Source organism: Hyla sarda, chromosome 7 (genome assembly GCF_029499605.1).
Source record: "Hyla sarda isolate aHylSar1 chromosome 7, aHylSar1.hap1, whole genome shotgun sequence".
NCBI lineage: Eukaryota > Metazoa > Chordata > Amphibia > Anura > Hylidae > Hyla > Hyla sarda.
In genome coordinates this window covers 110628647-110655687 of record NC_079195.1, presented here as the reverse complement: position 1 = coordinate 110655687, position 27041 = coordinate 110628647, and the positions used below count along the sequence as shown (strand labels likewise).

Below are 27041 nucleotides of genomic sequence, written 5' to 3'. Positions count from 1 at the left end.
TGTTATATCACCATTTCTTGTTGGATGACTGCATGATTTTACATCTATTTCTTATTTACAATTGACACATGTGACTACAGTAAAGATCAGAGGAAGTAAATTAAAAATTTTTATTTATTTATTACAAGTTGGAATGGAAACGGACATACTACAATGGTAGAATGTTTGTGCTAGATTGCTCTAGAACTTGTCAAACATCGAGGACTCAGTGTGTGTATAACATTTTTTTCTACAGCTTGAGATCAACAGAGCAGAGATAGAAGATGCCCGATGGTTTACATTGGAAGAGGTGATTGAAGCACTACAAGTGAAGATGATGCCTTCTAAATTACCAGACGGTACTTTGCCAGTCTGGCTGCCTCCGAAGTTTGCCATAGCTCATCAGCTCATACAGGAATGGGTACAAGAACAGAAAGCTCTACAAAGTTAAAGGGGTTTTCCACCATAAGGTGATTTTAGTATGTACCTGGCAGACAGTAATGCACATGCTTAGGAAGGATCTGCCCTTGTCTTGGGGCTAAATGGCTATGTCATGTGATTAACATAACATAGTGGCTAGCTTTTTGTGAACTGGTATTTCCGATAATTTATACCGGAATATCGGTATAAGCTATCGGCCCTAACCTCCACAGATTATCGGTATCGGCCCTGAAAAATCGATATCGGTCGATCCCTATTACAAATCCCATAATTTCATCTTCCTCCCTCCCACACATCAGCTACCCCACCCATTGAAACATAAATGAGCTGCATCCATTCAAAATACCTGTGTGTTTCAATTCAGGGTGCCTACAGATGTTGCATTAGTTGCAGATTGATCTCTCTCCAACCAAGCGATCGCTCCACCCATTGAAGCAGACAGGCTCCCTGTCATCAGCTGACTAGTGAGTCAGGTCTCGGCCGCATTGCAACCTGGGAAAAATCTGAGACAACAGTCATTTTGTATGCTGCTAAAAATAAATATTGGAGTGAAAATCACAGAAGAATTGTGAGAAAACCGTCACACACAGGTGCAGACACTATATTATGAACTACACTAATTACAGCCACTGTAGCATTGTCAAATAAAAAAAAATCCTGGAATACCCCTTTAACATGCAAGAATATCGAACAACATTTAGCATTACCTAACATGTCATTATATAATTATAATAATAATTATAATATATTAAAATGCACTCATTGAAGTGTAAGTAGCTTGGGTGTTACCATATCCTGGGATTGAATAAGCCTATTAATTATTATTTGCATATTTGGTTATTGAAAGCATTTTATAGTAACATTTTATTAAACCTTACCGGTGACCAGGACAGGAAGCCTATAGACCTGATGTATCACTACATTGTTGTGGGCTGGTTTCTCAGCAAAATTTTAGATCCTGGAGGAGAAGACTAAATCAGAAATGTACCTTATATACTTTTATTATGTGGTAAAATACACATTAAAAACAATGTGCAATATATGTCCCATAGTAAACTGTGGCCCATATTTTTTTTGATGTAGAGATCAAATACACATCACTTATTTGTGCATATTATGCATGATATATGCATTTGCAAGGTAGCAAATGGATTACCTCTATGGAATAGAACTAACCCGAATTACATTCTGTGTCAAAACACTCAATTAAAGCGTACCTGTCAGGTCCCCCCCCCCCCCCCAAAAAAAAAAAAAATAAATATAATATGTCACTCGGTACCTTATCCTGACCATGTACATCTCATTTTTATGCATCTATCACCTATATTTATTATAAAAGTCCCTCTTTTCATTAGCTCACAGTGTTAGAAATCCTCTCATCAGTAGTGGGTGTGTCCCTCCCTTATGGTGGTGGGAGGTGATTGGTGTGTCGGCTCATACAGCCTAGTCCATGAGTCATCTCTTTTCCATGACTCATGGACAAGCCTGATGCTGCCACAGGACAGGTTAGTGTCCCAGTAGATATGGGGACCCCTAGTGGTGGGATTTTCTGGAGCCGTTTTCTTTATTAAATATAAAAAAAAAAAAATTAACAACCACATTACAAAAGGTGTTTCATTTTCATTAGTAACAACATATAAAAAGTTTAAAAACAACCCAGTTCATTATACTTTTGTTTGAAGTTATTTTGACAAAATGGTGTGGCTAGATGTTACACTGAAGTCTACAGTCTACGTACAAAGTATTTTGTGGCATTTTGTGTTGGGGGTGGGGTCATTGGCCTTTTTTTTATTTATTTTTTTTCAAACACAGCTTTCTCTGGGTATGCTGTTTTGTCTGCCATTTTTCCCATAGGCTTTTCTGTAGGCCTTGAAAAAAATGCCTGTACGCATGTACAAAATAACACTACATAGGCACCACAAGTGAAAGTTTCACTCATTCAGACAACTGTAAACCATATTGGGCCTTTACATTTTATACAGCAGTGTCCAGAACAAATTAGTGAGATTTTTATTACTGCAGTTGCATTACCTACTTTCCTACTGTTGTCTGTCTTTTATAATATTTATACAGCATGCCACAAGACAGTATTTTACATATGTGGCTGTCTGGGCTGGTGTATCCAGCTGAAAGATATCTGTGACCTTTTTATAAAATTTCACCTGGAAACATGATATGCACAATATCACTATATTGTACAGTATAAATACAGTACAGTATATAGCAATATGCATTAAAGATTGCAAGGTCGGGGATAATTTCCATGTTTCATCGCTTTCGGACGATCAGATTTTTGAAGTGAACAGTACAGTTCTTTTGTCTCACAGATACTCATGAGTTTGCCCATTTTTAATTTAATTAACACAGGTAGTTTTTCACTAGCCAGCAATACCAACAATAGAGCCAAATGCCAACCTGTATTGACCATGTTACTTCCAACTGTACACAACATACCTGTCTAGCAGTGACAAACAAATACAACAGTACAGCATAACTCTTCAGTAGCATCAATCACAACAGTCCATCACTAAATACCTTTCCAGTACCGCAAAATGTCACTGTGCAGTACAAAATACCTCTCCAGCATTACAGTGCAGCACAAAATACCTCTTTATCAGTGCCAAACACCACAGAATTCCGCATCAGTGTAAAATACCTTTCTAGTACCGCAAAATATCACTGTGCAGTACAAAATACCTCTCCAGCATTACAGTGCAGCAGAAAATACCTCTTTATCAGTGCCAAACACCACAGAATTCCGCATCAGTGTAAAATACCTTTCTAGTAGCGCTAAACACTGCAATGCAATACCAAATACCTCTCATGCAGCTCATCACCAGACAATAAGTCTCCTCCCAGTTTAGAAAGTGCTGATCTTTACTAACATTACTGGCATTAGAAGTTATCTCTGTGGATTAAAATAGGATAGACACTGGTGCTATTCTTTATGCTCTGGATTATTTGGTGCTAAACTAATATTTTATTGCGTATTATATTACTTTTATTCTTTATTATGTTTGTATTTAGAAATACCTGTACATGATGTAAACCCTGAACATTTTTAATTGTACCGACTGCTGTATTTTGCATTTTAGAACTGAAATAGGTGCTAACCAAGACAATGGAGGCTCAAAAACATAATATATTATTAAATGACTTAAAAGGTAAAAAATATGTTGTTGTTGTTGTTTTTTTAAAGATGTATCTCTACTGGCTTTCTAGCTCCCTCTAGTCTTTTTGGAGCTGTCAGAGGTAGTCAGTAAGCCGAAAACTGGAAGTGGCTCCCATTGTCATTAATGGGAGTTGCACAAACTGCATAGCCTATTAGGCTACACTGAAAACTTAACTCCAGGTGTTACATACCTCTGGCAGCCGAAAATAGGCCAGAGGGGATCGGGACACTTTTAGGGGAGATTTATAGATTGATCTTTCCGGCTGTTTATATTTCACTTTAATGTATAGAATACTAGATTTCAATGCTTATCCCTCAGGACTGACTTATCCTACATACAGTGAGGATAAAAAGTTTGGGCACCCCAGGTAAAAATTTGTATTAATGTGCATAAAGAAGCTAAGGAAAGATGGAAAAATCTCCAAAAGGCATCAAATTACAGATTAGACATTCTTATAATATGTCAACAAAAGTTAGATTTTATTTCCATCATTTGCATTTTCAAAATAACAGAAAACAAAAAATGGCATTTGCAAAAGTTTGGGCACCCTGCAGAGTTAATATCTTGTACTGCCCCCTTTGGCAAGTACACAGCTTGTAAACGCTTTTTGTAGCCAGCCAAGAGCCTTTTAATTCTTGTATGACGTATCTTTGCCCATTCTTCATTACAAAAGTCTTCCAGTTCTTTGAGATCTCTGGGCTGTCTGTCACTCACTGCTCTTTTAAGGTCTATCCATAGATTTTCAATTATGTTGAGGTCAGGAGATAGTGAAGGCCATGGCAAAACTTTCATTTTATGCCTCTTGATGTAATCCCCCGTGGATTTCGAGGTGTGTTTAGGATCATAGAAGCCATCCTCTCTTTAACTTCAGCTTTTTCACAGATGGCATCAAGTTAGCATCCAAAATTTGCTGAAATTTTATTGAATCCATTTTTCCTTCTACTCGTGAGATGTTACCTGTGCCACTGGCTGCAATACAACCCCAAAGCATGATTGATCCACCCCCATGCTTAACAGTTGGACAGAGGTTCTTTTCATTAAATTCTGTTCCCCTTCTTCTCCAAACGTACCTTTGCTCATTCCGGCCAAAAAGTTCAATTTTAACCTCATCGGTCCACAGAACTTGTTTCCAAAATGAATCAGGCTTGTCTATATGTTCATTTGCAAAGTTCAAATGCTGATTTTTGTGGTGAGGACGTAGAAGAGGTTTTCTTCTGATGGCTCCAAGTGTCTGCCAGATCTTTCTGGAGGGATTGTGCAGTCAAACGTGGGTTTTGAATTGTTTTTCTCACAATCATGGGAGCTGTTCTGTCTGATATTTTTCTTGGTCTTCCAGATCTTGCTTTAACTTCCACTGTTCCTGATGACTGCCATTTCTTAATTACATTCCGAACAGAGGATATTGACATCTGAAAACGTTTTGCTATCTTCTTATAGCCTTCTCCAGCTTTGTGAGCGTCAACTATTTTCAGTTTCAGATTTCTAGACAACTGCTTAGAAGAACCCTTGGTGCTGATTGTTGGGGCAAGGTCAGATGAGTCTGGGCATTTAAAACCTTTGAGATTGACATCACCTGGTCTTCCCAGATGATGATTGAGAACAATTCATGACACTGGCAGGTCTCAGCTTTGCAAAGGGGGCAGTGCATGCTATAAATTCTGCAGGGTGCCAAAACTTTTGCAGACGCCATTTTTTGTTTTCTGTTATGCTGAAAGTGTAAATGACGGAAATAAAATCTAACTTTTGTTGACATATTATAAGAATGTCTAATTTGTAATTTGATGCCTTTTGGAGATTTTTCTTTGGCTTCTTTATGCAATTTAATACATATTTTTACCTGGGGTGCCCAAACTTTTGATCCCCACTGTAAGATATATGGACAAAAGTATTAGGACGACTACACATTACACCTATAGGAGCTTTTAGGATATCCTATTCAAAACCCATAGGTGTTATTATGCAGCTTCCTCTCTTCTGGGAAGACATTATACACTATTTTGGACTGTGTCTGTGGCATTTTTTGCCCAATTATCCATAAGAACATTTGTAAGGTCAGACACTAATGTTGACCAATATAACTTATCCCCTATCCTTCGGATAGGGGATAAGTTATATTGCACTACAGATGTCCTTTAAGGGGTTAAAGGGGTATTCCAGGCCAAAACTTTTTTTTATATATCAACTGGCTCCGGAAAGTTAAACAGATTTGTGAATTACTTCTATTAAAAAATCGTAATCCTTCCAATAGTTATTAGCTTCTGAAGTTGAGTTGCTCTTTTCTGTCTAACTGCTTTCTGATGACTCACGTTCCAGGAGCTGTGCAGCTCCTATGGGGATATTTTCCCATCATGCACAGCTCCGGGGACGTGACATCATCATTGAGCAGTTAGACAGAAAACTTCAGAAGCTAATAACTATTGGAAGGATTAAGATTTTTTAATAGAAGTAATTTACAAATCTGTTTAACTTTCCGGAGCCAGTTGATATATAAAAAAAGTTTTTGCCTGGAATACCCCTTTAATGAAAGTCAGCACAAACTCTAACGCTATGTGTTTCCATTTTCGAGCTGAGTTACAGTGGTTCCTAAATGCTTCCACTTTTTTCAGTGGCATCCTATTCCTGTACTATGCTGGAATTCAGTGAACATTTTTGGAAGACCTATTCTTTCACAAATGTTGGTAAATGGAGACGAGCGAAGTTACAGTGATTCGATTTGTCACGAACTTCTCAGCTCGGCAGTTGCTGACGTTAGCCTGCATAATTTAGTTCAGCTTTCAGGTGCTCCGGTGGGCTGGAAAAGGTGGATACAGTCCTAGGAGACTCTGCCGAGCCGAGAAGTTCATGACGAATCGAATCACTGTAACTTCGCTCATCTCTATTGGTAAACATAGACTGCATTTGTAGATGTTGGATTTTATACACGTGTGGCAATATGTCCATATAGGGTATGTTCACATGATGCAGATCTGCCAGGGATTTTTACAACTGATCTGCATTAGATTTTAATTACACTGATATTTTGGTGGGTTCTGGTGCAGGAAAACTGCAGATTTTCTGCAGCTAGTCCATAGCAGATCTGGATCATGCAGACATATCCTTACTTGTTAGTACAATAACATGACCTACAATGGAAAAAGTAAAACACTGTCTATTGTTTACTGTTGGTAACTTCATATTTCTCACACACACACACACACACATATATGTATACTGTATGTATAGTACTGGACTCCTTGTATACAGCCATACTCTTTACCCCCCAATAGATCCGCCTCCCATGTTATTTAGGAGTTGTAGTGCTACTACTATAATTAGATTCCGCATAATACAGCACTGTGGTGAGTATACTGTATATAAGCTTATCACTAGAAATCCAGCTGATGTTTCCATTCCAAAGCTTAAACAGCATCAGCAGCAATTTACTGTAGATGAATGAGTCTGGGACAGAACACTGCTCTGTCAGTAGAATATTTATTACTGGCAGGAATCCTCAAGCTCATTCACATCTATTTACTCTGGATTATTTTAGTGCGATTCAGTCAAGTGAAATGGATTTAATCATTCTAACAAATCAATGATCAGAAGTGAAGGAATTGTTATGAGAATGGGCGGGGTGGCTTTTCACTTTATTTTTTTACTGCAGAGGCAAGATGAAGTTGATCTTTATAAAACTATATCCCCACGGAATTACAATGCAGAATCCTAAGGAAAAATTCAGCTAGGAAATTCTGTTACATGAAGTTAAAGGGGTACTCCGGTGGAAAACTTTTTTTTTTTTTTTAAATCAACTGGTGCCAGGAAGTTAAATAGATTTGCAAATTACTTCTATTAAAAAAATCTTAATCCTTCCAGTACTTATTAGCTGCTGAATACTACAGAGGAAATTCTTTTATTTTTGGAACACAGTGCTCTCTGCTGACATCTCTGTCCATTTTAGGAACTGACCAGAGCAGCATATGTTTGCTATGGGTATTTTCTCCTACTCTGGACAGTTCTTAAAATGGACAGAGAGCTCTGTGTTCCAAAAAAAAAAGAATTTCCTCTGTAGTATTCAGAAGCTAATAAGTACTGGAAGGATTAAGATTTAGGATTAAGATTTTTAATAAAAGTAATTTACAAATCTGTTAAACTTTCTGGCACCAGTTAATAAAAAACAAAGTTTTCCACTGGAGTACCCCTTTAAAGGGGTACTTAGTTGGAAACATGTTATCCTACGGTTTTAGGTTCGGTCACAAAATCGGATACAGGGCATAAATGAGCCGACCGAAGTCATTGTTTGACTCCAGTCGGCTCAGTAAAGTCAATGGAGTTCGGTGCCGGTCTGGCTTGGGGTACGGGAGTGCACGGATTTCCCCCAGACAGATCCGGCAGCCGTGCACTGCAACCGTGGTGTGAAGTCAGTCTAATACAGATCTCTGTTTCTGCCTACTTAAACAGCATGGTGGCTTAGTGGTTGGCACTGTTACTTGCCATGCAGGTGTTTTGAGATTTAACTAAGAGCACTTTTTGCATGGAGGTTGTATACATGTGGCTGTCCACTGGGTACTCCAGTTTTCCTGAAAACATACTGTTAAGTTCATTGGCATTCTATTTAATGTGTGAGTATGTGTAGGATTAGAAAATGTTATTGTACACCCCAATGTGAGAAGGCACTGATATGAATGATAATTTCTGTACATTGTTACACACGCAGACAGACACACAATAATACACACACACGCACACAATAATACACACACAGAGCTGTTAAAATGTTATGTTGCATTGTCTTATCTAAAATATCAATTGTAGTACTGCAAATGCCCACCTTTTGATTTTGATCTGTTATTTCCGCTATAAAACATAAATGTACATATTTGTATGACAGCGTACATGCTTTCGGCTTCACTATGACGTCACTCCCCGTTTTTTTAACTGTAAATTTTTACTAAGGTTTTTCCAATATAAAGGTAGAATAACACAAGATATATAGTAGGACAATGTGTTAGCCAAAATAAAATTCCAAGGAAATAATAATAAAAAAAAAAAACAGGCAGTAAAGATATCTAGGTAAACAAGTGCAAAAATATTGCTTACATTATACTCAACTGTCAGTTATTGCGTATATCTGAAAAATCTCCTGGGTTAATCTCAAAAGGCCCTACATAGGGCTCCTACCCACGCTTTTTTAATTATTATTATTTGTTTCCACAATGTGATGGTACTCCAGACCTGACGAAGTGAGGGGTTCCTCGCAAAACGCGTTTTCCATTTTATGCTTTTATTCCAATAAACCTGTTTGGATATACTTCTGCCGCCCTCCGTGCATTTGTAAAAGGACAGCTACTCTGAGGTGCCAAACCGCGATCCTAACCAGTGAGTGGAAAACCCTGAACTCCTCTCCATACACTTGACTGACATCACAGATGACCGGGAAAAGGACGCAAGGCTGCCACGAGGATTCTACCTGAGTTAATACACTCATCCATGCACTTAAAGGGGTACTTCGGTGAAAAACTTTTTATTTTTAATCAACTGGTGCCAGAAAGTTAAACAGATTTGTAAATTACTTCTATTAAAAAATCTTAATCCTTCCTTTACTTATTAGCTGCTGAATACTATAGTGGAAATGATTTAACGTTTGAAACACAGAGCTCTCTGCTGACATCATGAGCACAGGGCTCTGTCCATTTTCGGAACTGTCCAGAGTAAAAGGAAATCCCCATAGCAAACATATGCTAAAATGGACAGAGATGTCAGCAGAGAGCACTGTGCTCATGATGTCAGCAGACAGCTCTGTGTTTCAAAAAGAAAATAATTTCCGCTGTAGTATTCAACAGCTAAAAAGTACAGGAAGGATTAAGATTTTTTAATAGAAGTAATTTACAAATCTGTTTAACTTTCTGGCACCAGTTGATTTGAAAAAAAAAAGTTTTTCACCGGAGTACCCCTTTAACAGTGTTGTGCCTGTAGTTCAACACCAAGAGGTGAGTTTGCAATCTCACCATCCTTTGCTCCATTTGGTTAATTTCTAGCTTTCTATTCCGCTATCATTTTTATTGGAAATTGCTGCACTTGGAGAGCACCTGCTCTTTTTCTTCTGTTCTTTATTCCATATATACTCTCCTGTCTGATATGACTCCTATGTGCTCTCTCCTGTCTGATGGTACTCCTATGTGCTCTCTCCTGTTTGATAAAATTTGATAAAACATTATCTTTTCTAATATACTTCATATGAAAATGTTGTCAAGATGTACAACATAAAAAGTTTTTATATATGACAGTGCCCATTAAAAAAAAAACAAAAAAAAAACAAACTAGCTTTTAATGGACACTGTCATTAAAAAAATGTTTGCTATTTAATTCCTTATGGTGTACTCTAATTGTAACACACTTTCGCTCCGGCCTCTGTCACCGGCCGTGAGCGCAGCGTCCCCGACTCCCGGCGGGGCCGGGATTTGCATTCCGAGACGCGCCCCCGCATGCGAATGCCGTCCCGTCCCTTACCTTGCTCCACTCCTGCTGCTGCTTCCTCTCAACCCCGGCACGCGCGTCCCCGTCCCTTATGGTACGCGCAGGCCGGAGCTTTGAAATTTAAAGGGCCAGTGCACACATAATTAGTGTATCCACCTGTAATCATGTTATAAGTTTTTTGCACCTCCCACGCCCCCCTGACGGATCCCATTGTCTATTTTGCCTATCTGTGTTTCCAGACCTTCCTGCTACGTGTCTTAACTCCGAACCCTTGCCCCCTGCCTAGACCTTCTGCCTCATCCTACGCTTCTGCCTCATCCTCTGGTACCCCGCTTTGCCCAGTTACCTGTGTGGTCGAGCCGGCCGCAGCAAATCAATCTTGCTTTGCGGTGGGCACTGGTGAAGACCAGCGGCACCTTAGACTCCGCTCCCCGATACGGTCCGATTCATCAGCCACACAGGTAGAGGATCCGCATCAAGTTTCGTGACAGCCCACATTCAGGTGCGTGACACTAATGTACTTTGCTTAAAAATAAATGAAGTTTTCTATGTTTTATTTGTGTTTAAAAAAAAGGCTGCCACTGGGTGTCTCCCTACTTGTCCAGAGCACATTTCCCCCTTTCTCTTGCACAGACTTTGGACTCCTGCTGGCCTGGAAGAAGTACAAAATCAGGAAATGCAGTCTGGAGTGCTGAAGGGGTGTGTGTGCAGCCTTAGCTAATCATAGCTCATCTCACTCTGAACGGCTCTTGGCTCTCTTGTCTGATAGTAGGGATCCAAGGGAACAGAAACACCCAAGACATCAGACAGTAAACATTGCACCAGCACTGAGGGGGGGGGGGGGGGTATATCAGGGTTCAGCTTATTCAGTAACTCCAGGGTATGATACCACCCCATAAGCATTTTGTATTGGGTCTCCTTGTAAGCAGTGCAAATTGAGGCCTTGGAAGCCCGTTCCCAAATGACACGCCATTGAGGTAAAGTGATAGTAATATTCAAGACAGCTTCCCAGCGACCCATATAGAGGTGCGAAGGAGGATCGTTATCCAGGGGATGAAGAAGAAGGGAGTAGATATCAGAAAGGAGCCCCCTCGTCTGTGGTCCACCACGGCCTAATCTTTCAAAGCTGGTAGACTGGGAAACTACCACAGATCCAAGCGTGGAGGACATAAAATGCTGTAGCTGCAAAAAGTTAAACTGTTTAGAAGGTCCCAATGAGTTACTAGCTGTTCAAAAGACAAGAGTGAGTGTGACAGGGGGTCAACTACATCAGCCCAACAGAAGAGGCCCTGGGAGCCCCATTCTAGCACCATGGAGGACAAGCCAGAAGGTAAATTCGGATTATAGAGAAAAGACCGCATAGGAGAAGAGGGAGAAAATAGTTTAAACTTCCTAGAGCAATATCCCCAAACATACTTAGAAAAAGACATGGGACCCAACAAAGGAGACAGCAGGCAGTGGGACACACCAGAGGAGAGTATTGGGATTTACTGGGGCTAACCATAGTTTCTCCAGCTCCATCCAGCGACTAAACGCATGGTACGTAGACCACGCTGCAAGATGGCGCAAATGAGCTGCCCAGTAGTATTTCGTCACATCAGGAACCGCTAAACTCCTCATAGATCTACTAGCCATCATGACCGACATTGGGAGATGGTGCCTCTTCCGATCCCAGATAAACCAAAAAATGGCCGACTGAAAAGAGCGAAGGGCAGATAGCGGTACACAAACTGTCAGCATCTCGAAAAAATACAGCAACTTAGGAAGAATCATCATTTTAACCGCTGCAATAGGGCCAAAAAATTGGATATACTGTGACTGCGATTTCTCCATTAGGGCCCTAAGTTCACGGAAAAGGGGAAAGAAATGAGTGGAATTGAGAGAAGAATAGTGAGAGGTAATGAGAACTCCAAGGTACTTAATCGCAGGGCTGACCACTTAAAAGAATAGTTAGCATGCAAGAGGGTAAACAGAGGCAGGGGAAGATTCAAAGGTAGCGCTGCAGTTTTTCAGAGATTAACTTTATAACCAGAAACCACCCCATAAGCTTGAAGTACCTTGTAGAGACTAGCAAGAGAAAAGCAAAGGACGAGAGAGGGTAAGCAAAACATCGTCAGCAAACTGTCAAATCTTAAATTCCCTATCATTAACCCCTTAAGGACTGTTTTTTTTTCTGTTTTTGCACTTTCATTTTTTGCTCCTTGCCTTTAAAAAATCATAACTTTCAATTTTGCACCTAAAAATCCATATCATGGCTTATTTTTTGCGCCACCAATTCTACTTTGTAATGACGTCAGTCATTTTGCCAAAAAAACTACGGTGAAACGGAAAAACATAATAATTGTGAGACAAAATTGAAAAAAAAACCGCTGTTTTGTAACTTTTGGGGGCTTCCGTTTCTACGTAGTACATTTTTCGGTAAAAATGACACCTTCTCTTTTTTCTATAGGTTTATATGATTAAAATGATCCCCTACTTATATAGGTTTGATTTTGTCGTACTTCTGGAAAAAATCATAACTTCATGCAGGAAAATTAATACGTTTAAAATTGTCATCTTCTGACCCCTAAAACTTTTTTATTTTTCCACGTATGGGGCGGTATGGGGCATTTTTTTGCGCCGTGATCTGAAGTTTTTAACAGTACCATTTTTGCATTTATAGGACTTATTGATCGCTTATTATTTATTTTTTCATGATATAAAAAGTGACCAAAAATGCACTATTTTGGACTTTGGAATTTTTTTGCGCGTACGCCATTGACCGTACGGTTTAATTAACAATATATTTTTTATAACTCGGACATTTCCGCACGCGGCGATACCATATATGTTTATTTTTATTTACACTGTGTTTTTTTTTTTTATGGGAAAAGGGGGGTGATTCAAACTTTTAATAGGGGAGGGGTTAAATGATCTTTATTCACTTTTTTTTTGCTTTGTTATAGCTCCCATAGGGACCTATAACAATGCACACACTGATCTTTTACATTGATCAATGGTTTCTCATAGGAAACCAGTGATCGATGATTCTGCCACTTGACTGCACATGCCTGGATCTCAGGCACTGAGCAGTCATTCGGCGATCGGACAGCGAGGAGGCAGGTAGGGACCCTCCGGCTGTCCTGTAAGCTGTTCGGGATGCCGCGATTTTGCTGCGGCTATCCCGAACAGCCCACTGAGCTAACCGGCACTTTTTACTTTCACTTTTAGCCGCGTGGCTCAGCTTTGAGCGCGCGGCTAAGGGGTTAATAGCGCGTTGCACCGTGATCAGTGCCGCAGCTATTAGCGGCGGGTCCCGGCTTCACTAGGACGCCGGGCCCGCCGTGATATGATGCGGGGTCACCGTGGGACCACGCGTTATATCACGGGAGTGGGACCAAGGACGTACTCATACGTCCTTGGTCCTGAAGAGGTTAAGGGAGATGCCTGTAATATTCCGATCCCCCCGGATCATAGCAGCAAGAGGTTCAATACATAATGTGAAAATCGGGGGGATAACGGACAACCCTGACGAGTACTTTTAAACTGAGGGAAAATAGGAGAGGGGGCATGAGGCAGTTTAAGAGAGGCAGTAGGAGAGGAATAAAGACCCCGCAGTGCAGTAAGAAAATTACCTCTGATACCAAACTTTTGGAGAATGGCAAAAAGAACGGTCAACCCAGCCTTTCAAAGGCCTTTTCTGCGTCTAAACTGAGAATAAACGCCTGTTCCGACTTCCGATTGATCAAATCAACAAGACCCACCACTCTTCTAGTATTATCACCTCCCTGACAGCAAGGTATCAACCCAACCTGGTCCTTATGGATAAGGGAGGGGAGGAAGGAGCAAAGGCGGATAGCTAAAACCTTAGAAAACTGTTTCAGGTCAGAGTTGAGAAGAGCAGTGGGTCTATAACTGGAGCAATTGTGAGGATCTTTACAGGGTTTAGGTATCAGAGTAATTAAAGAGTGTAAAAAGGACTGCGGGATATCACCCCCCAAGAAAGAGTTAAAGAGAGAAACAAGTTAAGGTACAAGGATAGAAGAGTAAGTCTTATAATATAAATATGTAAATCCGTCTGGGCCGGGGGAGCAACCAGTAGGAAGAGATTTGAGGACATCTTGGAGCTCCGCACTAGTAATGGGAGCATTAAGAACCTCACGGTCCGCCCCCGACAAAGTCGGCACGCCACTTCGAGAGAAATAAGCATCCAGGTCTGCTGCACGCTTCACCAGGTCAAAGGGAAGCTGAGAAGGAAGAGAATAAAGACCAGATTAATAGTCAACTAGAAGGTGGGAAATATCAACTGGGTGAGAATGAAAAACACCCGAAGAGTCTTTCAGAGCTGAAGGAGACTGGGCGACCGCTCGATCAAGCCTTTTTACCCTTTTTCGTAGAAACGCTGCTTAGCATACAACAATTGTCGCTCAACATGACGGAGAGCAAGGTCACCCAATTGAGCCCGGGCTGCCACCAATCGCCTCAGCACCGAGAGAGGACAGTAAAAGGGTTTCCAGTCGGGCAATTTGCGCCTTAAGATCAAGGGATCGAGCCAGAGCATCACGTTTAGGTCGTGCACCCAGAGCTATACAATGCCCCCTGACGACTGACTTTTAAGCTTCCCAGAAAACGGCCGGGTGGTAACCTATCCTTCATTGTTAGCAAAATATTCAGTCAGGCATGTCTGGATCGATTCCCAGGAGGGCAAGGACTTAAGTAAAGAGTCATTAAGACGCCAGTGACAGCTACAAAGAAAAGAGGGGAAGAGGAAAAAGAAAGGAGAACAGGGCAGTGATCAGACCATGAGATTGGCTCAAGAGAGGCATTTAAGAGCATGCGCACCATGGGAAGATTACCGTAAAAATAGTCAATACACGTATGCAATTTATGGGGATGGGAGCAGAAGCTAAAAGAGCAATCCGTTGTGGGGTTATTCTGCCAGAGATCGTACAAAGACTAAGCCTGATGACCCGTCGAAAAAGCGAGGCCAAGCGCGATTGAGCGGAAGCAGGAGGGGCAGCAGCTAGGGAGTGTTGGCCCAGAGAAGAAGAGAAAATAAGATCAAAGTCTCCCCCAAGAAGCCAGGCAGAAGGGGGATATTTATGAAGTTTAGCAAGTACCCTACAGAGGAACGGAATCTGAGAAGTATTAGGAGCATAAAGATTACAGAGCAGGAGTGACACACCCCTAGGATACCACCACAAGGATCAAGGAAGGAAGAGGAGACCTGAAGCGGGCAAGATCTATAGACTAAAATAACAAACCCATTAACTTATTGTATGCTAACATGATGGTGTAGACCCCAACTTTACCTTTTCATAAGGGGTAAAAGGAGAAAAAGCCACCAAAAATTTGTAGCGCAATTTCTCTCGAGTACCGAGATACCCCATGTGTGGCCCTAAACTGTTGTCTTGAAATACGACAGGGCTCCAAAAGTGAGAGAGCGCCATGCGCATTTGAGGCCTAAATTAGGGATTTCCATTGGGGTGTACCCGGATGCAAGCGTTATACTTGGCTCCTCCACCAAAAATACTGTATGTCAGTTTTCCCCAAACAGGGTGCCTGCAGACTGTGCATGCTGGGAGGTGTGGTTATGCAACAGCTAGAGGCACACTGGTTGGGATTGGGAAACACTGAGTTAGGTAACAGACTACCGCAGTGTTTCCGCACCACTGTCTGTTTCCTAACTCAGTGTTTCCCAACCCATGTGCCTCCGGCTGTTGCCGTCATCTTACCCCGCTCTGTCCCGGCTTCCAGCGTCCTGCGATTCGACGGTCATTCCAGATCGGACAATCGCAGGGGATAGGAGGAGGTGGCATCCCTGCCACTTCACTCCTATCCTTTAGGATGATCGGGGTTGTCTTTGACAGCTCCGATCATCCCTATTTTCCGGGCTATCGGGTCACCAGAAACCTTATCAGCCAGGAATTGCTGCAAACCATGGATCAGGAACCCCCAGGCATTGTCACGGGATGCCTGCTGAATGATTTGGGGCTGAATGAGTCATTAGGGGGTTAATGAAACCTTTCACTTGCTTTGCTGCTGCTGTTACTTTTCTTTCTGCTCATAGCACCTTGCAAAGCAAGTGCATTGGTAACTCTTTCTCTCCCCACACGCGATATGAAGTAGTGTACTGTATAAATCTTTCCCCACCATACTGCCAGTTTATTAAGTGCTGTCCTGCTGTTTCTCTTGTATCTGCTTACATAGCACCTTACAAAAAAAACCAGTGTATCAGTAACCCTTTCTCCTTCAATCTTCTCTTTCCATCTATAATATTGAACTGTGTAAATCTTCAGCCCAGTTTAAGCATTTTCTGTGCACTATTACTAGTGCTCTGTCATTGCATAGCAGTGAGGAATATGTGTTGTGTTTTATGGTGACTGGCCAGAAAAGTAAGGGGAGAAGTAACAGCCCAACTCTGGTCCTGTCCCCTGAAATGAAGAGAATAAAAAATAGTCGAGTACCAGGGAGGGGACTCTCAGGGGCAAAATAACAGCAACAATGGCTCTAAGGTTAATCTAATAAAAAAAAAATTGTGTTTCATAAACAATAGTTTTGGTTTAAATGTTGCTTCATGATAGGTAATTCACTTATTGGAAAGGTTCATTTTTGCTAGTTCACTATCTCTAAAAGCAAATGTTATATACTTTACTATGATCATTTAATAATGCAGAATAGATTTTCCTATCCTTGGTGACAGAAAATATAGATTTTATTAACCTGTTGGGGACGGAGGGCATACCTGTACCGGGGCCATAGTGGGTCTGACAAGACTCGTGGCTAATAGCGTGTGGCACTGAACGCGGTGCTGCGTGCTATTTACCCTTTAGACGCGGCGTTCAAAGTTGAACGCCGTGTCTAAAGTGAAAGTAAACTAATGCTGGTTTGCTCGGGGCTGTTCGGGACTGCCGAAGCGTCCCCAACAGCTGTAGGACAGCAGGAGGGTCCCCTTACCTGCCTACTGATGTCTGATCACCGAATGAATGCTCAGTGCCTGAGATCCAGGCATGAGCAGTCAAGCAGCAGAATCATCGATCAATGGTTTCCTATGAGAAACCGTTGATCAATGTAAAAGATCAGTGAGGGCAGTGTTATAGCCCCCAATGGGAGCAAAAAAAAAAAAAAAAAAAAGTGGAAAAAAAGTGAATAAAGATCATTTAACCCCTTCCCTAATAAAAGTTTGAATCACCCCCCTTTTCGCATTTAAAAAAAATTTGTGTAAATAAAAATAAACATATGTGGTATCGCCGCGTGCGGAAATGTCCGAATTATAAAAATATATCATTAATTAAACCGCACGGTCAATGGCGTACGTGCGAAAAAAAATTCAAATAGCGTATTTTTGGTCACTTTTTATATAATGAAAAAATGAATAAAAAGCGATCAAAAAGTCTAATCAATACAAAAATGGCACCGCTAAAAACTTCGGATAATGGCGCAAACAATTAACACTCATACCGCCCCATACGCGGAAAAATAAAAAAGTTATAGGGGTCAGAAGATGACAATTTTAAACGTATAAATTTTCATGCATGTAGTTATGATTTTTTCCAGAAGTACGACAAAATCAAACCTATATAAGTAGGGTATCATTTTAACCGTATGGACCTACAAAATAAAGATAAGGTGTAATTTTTACCGAAAAATGCACTGTGTAGAAACGGAAGCCCCAAAAGTTACAAAATAGCGTTTTTTCTTTAATTTTGTCACACAATTATTTTTTTTTTTCCATTTCGCCGTGGATTTTTGGGTAAAATGACTAATGTCACTGCAAAGTAGAATTGGTGGCGCAAAAAATAAGCCATAATATGGCTTTTTAGGTGGAAAATTTAAAGGGTTATTTTTAAAAACTTAAGGGGTTAAATATCGAGAGTTCCAGTCTGCTATGGAATTGGACAACCCTGGGATATAGTCTGCCTTCAGGATAATATCTTTGGCCAGACAGAAATGCCAGAATTCTTTAGCGATGTTGGTTAATAATTTTGATTTGGTGCCTCCTAATTGATTGACATATTGAACTGCGGAAATGTTGTCCATCCGCAGAAGAATACAGCAATTTGATTTGTGTCTGGCAAAACTTTTGAGGGCAAAAGGATCCCGCAAGAAGTTCCAGGCAATTGATGTGTAGTGAAGATTCCTTTTCTGACCATTTCCCTCCTGTTGAAAGAGGGCCACGTCGAGCTCCCCAACCTAGTTGGCTGGCATCGGACTCTATGATTAAATCTGGGGATACATTGAAGATTGTTTTCCCATTCCAGGCTTGGATATGATTGAGCCACCATAAAAGTTCCTCTTTGGTGTCTGGGGTAAGACGTCTGAATAGCCTAACCCGTCTCAAATGTTGGGCTTTGAGACGTTGGAGAGCCCTGTAATGTAGAGGTGCAGGGAAAAAAGGCTTGAATTGATGCTGAGGGGAATCCAACTAGACGGCTATAGTTCGTAGAGAGACCAACTGTTTGTTCAAAACTGATCGGATCTCTCTGCGAATTGTTTTTAGTTTCTTGGATGGAAGCCAGAATAGCTGATTGAGTGTTTATTAGGAATCCTACAAATTCTAGCTCCCTTGAAGGTACTAATACTGATTTTTTGTAATTGAGGAGACCTACATTGGAGAGCAGAGTAATTGGCCAATGTATATGTAAATGGGTCAGATCCAAAGATTCACCCATGATAAGAATGTCGTCCAGGTATATTATTAGACAAATTCCTCAAGCCCTTAACCCCTTAAGGACCAGGCCATTTTATACCTTAAGGACCGGAGCGTTTTTTGCAATTCTGACCACTGTCACTTTAAACATTAATAACTCTGGAATGCTTTTAGTTATCATTCTGATTCCGAGATTGTTTTTTCGTGACATATTCTACTTTAACTTAGTGGTAAAATTTAATGGTAACTTGCATCCTTTCTTGGTGAAAAATCCCAAAATTTGATGAAAAAAATGAAAATTTAGCATTTTTCTAACTTTGAAGCTCTCTGCTTGTAAGGAAAATGGATATTCAAAATATATTTTTTTTGGGTTCACATAAACAATATGTCTACTTTATGTTTGCATCATAAAATTTATGAGTTTTTACTTTTGGAAGACACCATAGGGCTTCAAAGTTCAGTAGCAATTTTGAAATTTTTCACAAAATTTTCAAACTCACTATTTTTCAGGGACCAGTTCAGTTTTGAAGTGGATTTGAAGGGTCTTCATATTAGAAATACCCCATAAAAGACCCCATTATAAAAACTACACCCCCTAAAGTATTCAAAAAAACATTCAGTAAGTGTATTAACCCTTTAGGTGTTTCACAGGAATAGCAGCAAAGTGAAGGAGAAAATTCAAAATCTTCATTTTTTACACTCGCATGTTCTAGTAGATCCAATTTTTGAATTTTTGCAAGGGATAAAAAGGAGAAAATTTTTACTTGTATTTGAAACCCAATTTCTCTCGAGTAAGCACATACCTCATATGTCTATGTTAATTGTTCGGCGGGCGCAGTAGAGGGCTCAGAAGGGAAGGAGCGACAAATGGTTTTTGGGGGGCATGCCGCATTTAGGAAGCCCCTATGGTGCCAGGACAGCAAAAAAAAAAACACATGGCATACCATTTTGGAAACTAGACCCCTCAGGGAACGTAACAAGGGGTAAAGTGAACCTTAATACCCCACAGGTGATTCACGACTTTTGCATATGTAAAAAAAATATATATTTTTTTTACCTAAAATGCTTGGTTTCCCAAAAATTTTACATTTTTAAAAAGGGTAATAGCAGAAAATACCCCCCAAAATTTGAAGCCCAATTTCTCTCGATACAGAAAACACCTCGCATGGGGGTGAAAAGTGCTCTGCTGGTGCACTACAGGTCTCAGAAGAGAAGGAGTCACATTTGGCTTTTTGAAAGCAAATTTTGCTCTGGGGGCATGCCGCATTTAGGAAGCCCCTATGGTGCCAGAACAGCAAAAAAAAAACACATGGCATACCATTTTGGAAACTAGACCCCTCGGGGAACGTAACAAGGTGTAACGTGAACCTTAATGCCCTACAGGTGTTTCACGACTTTTGCATATGTAAAAAAAAAAATTTTTTTTTACCTAAAATGCTTGTTTTCCCAAAATGTTTACATTTTTAAAAAGGGTAATAGCGGAAAATACCCCCCAAAATTTGAAGCCCAATTTCTCCCGATTCAGAAAACACCCCATATGGGGGTGAAAAGTGCTCTGCTGGCGCACTACAGGTCTCAGAAGAGAAGGAGTCACATTTGGCTTTTTGAAAGCAAATTTTGCTCTGGGGGCATGCCGCATTTAGGAACCCCCTATGGTGCCAGGACAGCAAAAAAAAAACACATGGCATACCATTTTGGAAACTATACCCCTTGGGGAACGTAACAAGGGGTAATTTGAACCTTAATACCCTACAGGTGTTTCACGACTTTTGCATATGTAAAAAAAAATATATTTTTTTTACCTAAAATGCTTGTTTTCCCAAAAATTTTACATTTTTTAAAAGGGTAATAGCAGAAAATACCCCCCAAAATTTGAAGCCCAATTTCTCCCGAGTACGGCGATACCCCATATGTGGCCCTAAACTGTTGCCTTGAAATACGACAGGGCTCCAAAGTGAGAGCGCCATGCGCATTTGAGGCCTAAATTAGGGACTTGCATAGGGGTGGACATAGGGGTATACTACGCCAGTGATTCCCAAACAGGGTGCCTCCAGCTGTTGTAAAACTCCCAGCATGCCTGGACAGTCAACGGCTATCTGGCAATACTGGGAGTAGTTGTTTTGCAACAGCTGGAGGCTCCGTTTTGGAAACAGTGGCGTACCAGACGTTTTTCATTTTTATTGGGGAGGGGGGTTGTATAGGGGTATGTGTATATGTAGTGTTTTTTACTTTTTATTTTATTTTGTGTTAGTGTAGTGTAGTGTTTTTAGGGTACAGTCGCATGGGCGGGGGTTCACAGTAGTTTCTCGCTGGCAGTTTGAGCTACGGCAGAAAATTTGACGCAGCTCAAACTTGCAGCCGGATACTTACTGTAATCCTCCGCCCATGTGAGTGTACCCTGTACGTTCACATTGGGGGGGGGGGGGGAACATCCAGCTGTTGCAAAACTACAACTCCCAGCATGTACGGTCTATCAGTGCATGCTGGGAGTTGTAGTTTTGCAACCGCTGGAGGCTCCGTTTTGGAAACAGTGGCGTACCAGACATTTTCATTTTTATTGGGGAGGGGGGCTGTGTAGGGGTATGTGTATATGTAGTGTTTTTTACTTTTTATTTTATTGTGTGTTAGTGTAGTGTAGTGTTTTTAGGGTACAATCACACGGGCGGGGGGTTCACAGTAGTTTCTCGCTGGCAGTTTGAGCTGCGGCAGAAATTTTGCCGCACCTCAAACTTGCAGCCGGATACTAACCGTAATCCTCCGCCCATGTGAGTGTACCCTGTACGTTCACATTGGGGGGGGAACATCCAGCTGTTGCAAAACTACAACTCCCAGCATGTACGGTCTATCAGTGCATGCTGGGAGTTGTAGTTTTGCAACAGCTGGAGGCACACTGGTTGTGAAACACCGAGTTTGGTAACAAACTCAGTGTTTTGCAACCACTGTGCCTTCAGCTGTTGCAAAAGCTACAACCCCCAGCATGTACGGACAGCGGAAGGGCATGCTGGGTGTTGTAGTTATGCAACAGCTGGAGGCATACTACTTTGGCTGGGGATGCTGGGGATTGTAGTTATGCAATAGCTGGAGACACACTGGTTTACTACTTAACTCAGTGTGCCTTCAGCTGTTGCAAAACTACAAATCTCAGCAGTCACCGACAGCCAACGGGCATGCTGGGAGTTGTAGTTATGCAACCACCAGATGCACTACTACAACTCCCAGCATGCACTTTAGCTGATTGTGCAAGCTGGGAGTTGTAGTTACACAACAGCTGAAGGTACACTTTTCCATAGAAAGAATGTGCCTCCAGCTGTTGCAAAACTACAAGTCCCAGCATGCCCATAAGGGCATGATGGGAGTTGTGGTGGTCTGCCTCCTGCTGTTGCATAACTACAGCTCCCAGCATGCCCTTTTTGCATGCTGGGAGCTGTTGCTAAGCAACAGCAGGAGGCTGTCACTCACCTCCAACGATCCTCGCCGCACCAGGTCAGTCCCTCGTCGTCTCTGCCGCCGCCGCTGCTCCTGGGGCCCCGATCCCAACAGGGGCGCCGGGGATCGGGGTCCCCAGCACCCGGGGTGCACGTCCCGCACCCGCTCACGTCCTCCGGAAGAGGGGCGGAGCGGGTTGCGGGAGTGACACCCGCAGCAGGCGCCCTGATTGGTCGGCCGGTAATCCGTCCGACGAATCAGGGCGATCGTGAGGTGGCACCAGTGCCACCTCACCCCTGCTGGCTCTGGCTGTTCGGGGCCGTCTCTGACGGCCCCGATCAGCCAATAATTCCGGGTCACTGGAGACCCGATTGACCCGGAATCCGCCGCAGATCGCTGGACTGAATTGTCCAGCGATCTGCGGCCATCGCCGACATGGGGGGTCATAATGACCCCCCTGGACGATATGCCCCGATGCCTGCTGAACGATTTCAGCAGGCATCGGGGACCGGCTCCGCTCCAGATGGTTGCGGGGGGCCGGTAAAACACATGACGTTCTCATACGTCATGTGTCCTTAAGGACTCGGAAATGGAGACGTATGAGAACGTCATGTGTCCTTAAGGGGTTAATGTGGCTGAGGACAAACCGAAAGGCAGACTGGTGAACTGCCATTTGTGACCCTTCCATAAAAATTGGAGGTAAGGTTGTGATATTGGGTGCATAGGCACCATGAGATAGGCGTCTTTTAGGTCTCTCTTTGCTAACCAATCATTTGGTAGTAATAAATCTCTTAATAGATGGATACCCTCCATTTTGAAGTGTTGATAACAAACACAATTGTTGAGGCTTTTTAGATTCATCACAGGTCTGTGACCTCCATCTTTCTTTTTCACTAGAAACCTGGGGAATTCAGAGGTACTGGAGTTATTGCGCCCTTGGAACATAGTTCCTTGATTTCCTTTTTAATGAGTTTTTGATATTTGATATGAAAATATCATTGGCTGTGGACTCTGGTATTGAACTGGAGGGTAAACAAAATCTATTTGATAACGCTGAACTGTACTGAGGATCCAAGAATCTGATGTTATCATAGACCAGATGTGGAAAAAATGTATTATTCTTCCTCCCAAGGGTATAGAGGAAGAATGTTGAAGATATGCACTCACCTGTAGAGGGTGTTGATTTTTTAAATCCTCTGGAACATCTTGCCCTCCAGTGCTGACCTCTGATAGGAAAGAATGGTGTTGGTGTATATGAGGTTGATGGATGTGAATATCTGTCTGGTCTTGGGGAGGAAGGGAGGGGCCTCTGTATGTCCTTCACAGGACTGATGGCGGGAAAATCGACCCCTTCTTTTCCCGGCCCTTCCAAAAAACACGGCCCTGAAACAACTTTTTTTTTAATGAGGATTGGGCTTTATCTAACGTAGAGAGAAGTTCTACGTACTTATTAATCTCTTTAATAAAAGAGCCATCTGTAGAAACATTGGGTTCAGATGAGGCCAGATCTACTAATTGAGGGTCAAGTTTTATAAGTATTGCCCTTTTGTGTTCAATACAAAGGGATGAATTTGCATTTACAAACAGACATATAGCCCTTTGGGCCCAACCTCTCAGTACTGTTAAATCTACCGGATTACCAGATGAGGATGCTTCCTCTGTTAAGTCTAGTATTTTGGTCAAAGGACATAGGTCTAAAAATCTATCTTGTACTGTACGAAAGGATCTATCTACCTTTTTGGGGGTTTTCCCTGATTTTGCCAAATACTTTACCAAAGTCTTATACGCCTGGTGTCGTCTTATAGGCTGGGACCCCCAAGGTATGGATAGAGAGAGAGCGGCGCTGTGCCCAGAAACACACACATCTTTCGCCCATCCGGCCCGTCCTTGTATATATCATATTGCCTTACCTCTTTCTCTGCCTCTCAGATCTCGCTCCTGAGGACTGCAGTGACACTGCACAGGTGCGAGATCTGAGGCAGCGCAGGTGCGCATGTGCGAAATCTGACAGGCGGCGCTGGTGCGCATTTGCGAGATTAGAGAGGCAGAGAAGGAGGTACAGTAATAAGATACAAGGCCGGGCCAGATGGGTGAAAGAGGCATGTACCACTCTGATAGCCTTTCCAGACAGGGAAGGCTGGGGAGACAAGGAGGGCTGGGTAGGCAGGGAGAGCTGACCAATCCAAGCAGCCAATCACTGGTAAGGTACCATACATCCCGGAGGGGTAGTCTTATACAAGTATATCCCAAACTCTATATTTTAACTGTAGAAGTTGGGGGGGTCGTCTTATCTGCCGGAAAATATGGTAGATAAATTAATAGATTGAAAAATAAATATTAATTTAATATATGAATTAATAAATATGAATTAGTAAACTAATGTAAATATATAAATAAAATGAATTATAAAAATTATAATATATGAATTTAGTATATATTAATAACAATTAATCATGTATAATAATAATGAATCATGAGTAATAATAAGGAATTAACTAATAGTATTATGAATTAATAATACATTAATTATGAATTAGTAATGAATTAATACAGAAGTGGTGATATATGCAGCAGATAATGACTGAAAGATGTCATACACAGTGAGTGATGCGTCTCAATATATCTCCATACATATATTTATGTATATATAAATACATATATATACTAATACACCAAATATATAAGCTAGGAAAGGGATACAGCAATAGAATAGGAACGAGATATAGGTGAGGAGATACTCTGTAGTGGAGATACAGCTCCGTTCGGCACCGCTGCAGAGGAGAAGCCTGCGCTGACAGGAGATGCCGCGAAGATGCTGAGGTGATTAGAGAGCGGGAAATTCAGCTTAGAACGGGAGAGACCGTGTCTGAGAGAAAAATGAAGTGACTGGTTGCCGGCAATGTACCGAAACCAGGGAAAATTATGATAATCTATAATGATAATGAAGAAAATAATTCAATATGGGTGGAAAAATGTATTCTACTATGGATGAACTAAGTGTATATATATGAAATGGACTAAATAATGTATGAATAAATTAATAGATAATGAAATATATCTGATGAAATAAATGGATAATGAATTATGTATGAAATTAATAAAATAAATGAATAAACTATATGTGGTAAGTGACTGGGAGAAAATTGAGCAGTATTTACCTTTGACAAAGCAGCAAAGAAAGAGGGAGTGACTTATGGTTTGGTCCCTTATATAACAGCTGGACTATACCATTAAGGACTGCCAGTTATCATATATTATATGAACCAAGCAGAACTTTATGATAAATATCTTCAATTGTTTATTGTAGAACATTTTGATAACTTTTCTTCATCATGAAAAGTACATTTACAAAAAATATACATTAAAAAAGTAAACCGTCACAAATAATGTCAGTGTATACACACATATATATATACACACATATAGATCCAGAATGTTTCAGCAATTTAGGCACAAAACAAACCTAAATACTACAAATATAGCATGCCACATCAGGCTCTGTTGTATATTCTATCCTAGTGTTCCACACACCCCTGTATTAGCAATTGTTTTCTTACTATAACTATATGATTGGTACCACTGATATGCTGTGTGTCTCCACTGTTTAAGGCACTGAAAACATTATAAAGACCATTGTTGATTAACTGCTTTCAAGCATTATGGATAGCCTCTGAACAACATTATCCATGCATGTGCATAAATAAAACATCTGTTATTATCATAAGGATCAGCTACCTGTGTAGAGGGGAACTAAAACCCAGGATATATAAATGTGCTATGTCATACAAACAATAAGAAACCAAATAAACAGAAAATACTGTTGCCTACAGAAAATATACCACCGAACTGTAAATCTAGCATTTCCTTGGGCGGTACATTAATTGTCAGAAGTCTGTTCCATGTTTCCGCTCAGGCCACCAGTAAGTGCAGTTTAACATAGGAGGAAACACATGACTTTCACTTCTTGATTGACTTTGTAGACAATAATAATATAGAAAATGTGTAATTTTCAAGATTGCTAGCATATCGAGGATTTGGCTTTAATATATCATTGGTCTTAATCCACTGTAGTTGAATGGTCTATGCTGCAATACACTGACATGGCTCTTTGCCTAGGGAAATCACATTTTTGTAATTGGTTGGGGTCCCAGTGGATGGATCACATTTCTATGGCATACACTAGGATTTTGCCATCAATCTTGCAGAGCACAGAATCCACTTAAATCCGGAATTAGCAGATATGTAATGTGTAATACAAAGGAAAGTACCATATTGGTGATCTCAGAGACCTTGGGTTTATTTTAGTGCGGTTCAGTTCTATCTTCTGTCTCCTGGTCAGTATTGTCAGGAAGGTGCACACCCATACTTTGTAATAAATTGGAAGCTGGTCCAGCCAGACCAGATTGAGAGCTAAAGGATTCAAGAATATTTGTGACCAAATTTAAGTCCACATCAACTGCAGCCAAATCAGACTGGTCGGCATTCACCTCTTCCTCGTAGCTACTTTCATCAGCTTTACTGGTCTTTTGATGGACTCCTCCCTGCTTGGGGAAAAAAAGGAAAATTAGAACTAATCTTTAATAGTGACCTCTATACATGAATATACATGCTACCTGACTGATTGAACCCTTACCATATTTTTTTTCTTGGTGAAGCTTTTGCCAATATGTGTATGTGCCAGTTCTCTGTCCATTAAGTCCATGTAAGATTGTAGGCTTTGTAGGGCATCTGGTGTTGCCTGATCTTCATCCAAGTCGTCATCATCACTGTTCAGTAACTCAAATTCTTCTTCCAAGTCTAGATCATCAGAATCAAGTTCCTCTGGACTGGGACCTGTGGAATGAATTGACTGAGCATAGTGTCCTCTTAAAATGTACCTGTGTTTTTTTTTGTCCTCTGTGCGCTGAGGACAAGCGGGGCTCTGCGCGCTGAGGACAAGC

At 41.2% G+C, this 27041-nt stretch overlaps 2 protein-coding genes across 5 annotated transcripts in view; one reads left to right on the top strand and one right to left on the bottom strand.

Annotated features, from left to right (window-relative positions):
- NUDT13 (nudix hydrolase 13) overlaps positions 1-5313 on the top strand; it is a 65230-nt gene extending 59917 nt beyond the window's left edge. For 2 of the 3 annotated variants that reach the window (XM_056530444.1, XM_056530445.1), the window contains one exon: positions 236-3584. In XM_056530444.1, coding sequence (XP_056386419.1) covers positions 236-430 — 195 coding nt within the window. In that variant the 3' untranslated portion in view covers positions 431-3584. Of the gene's footprint in view, positions 1-235; positions 3585-4929 lie in introns of those variants that run through there. The other variant, XR_008846341.1, reaches the window with a different exon arrangement.
- Positions 5314-24647: 19334 nt separating this feature from the next.
- The window catches only part of ECD (ecdysoneless cell cycle regulator), a 44492-nt gene continuing 42098 nt past the window's right edge, over positions 24648-27041 (bottom strand). Inside the window, exons 13-14 of one of the 2 annotated variants that reach the window (XM_056530429.1) lie at positions 26735-26934; positions 24648-26645 (exon numbers count right to left, since the gene is read on the bottom strand). In XM_056530429.1, coding sequence (XP_056386404.1) covers positions 26403-26645; positions 26735-26934 — 443 coding nt within the window. In that variant the 3' untranslated portion in view covers positions 24648-26402. The remainder of the gene's footprint in view (positions 26646-26734; positions 26935-27041) is intronic. The other variant, XM_056530430.1, reaches the window with a different exon arrangement.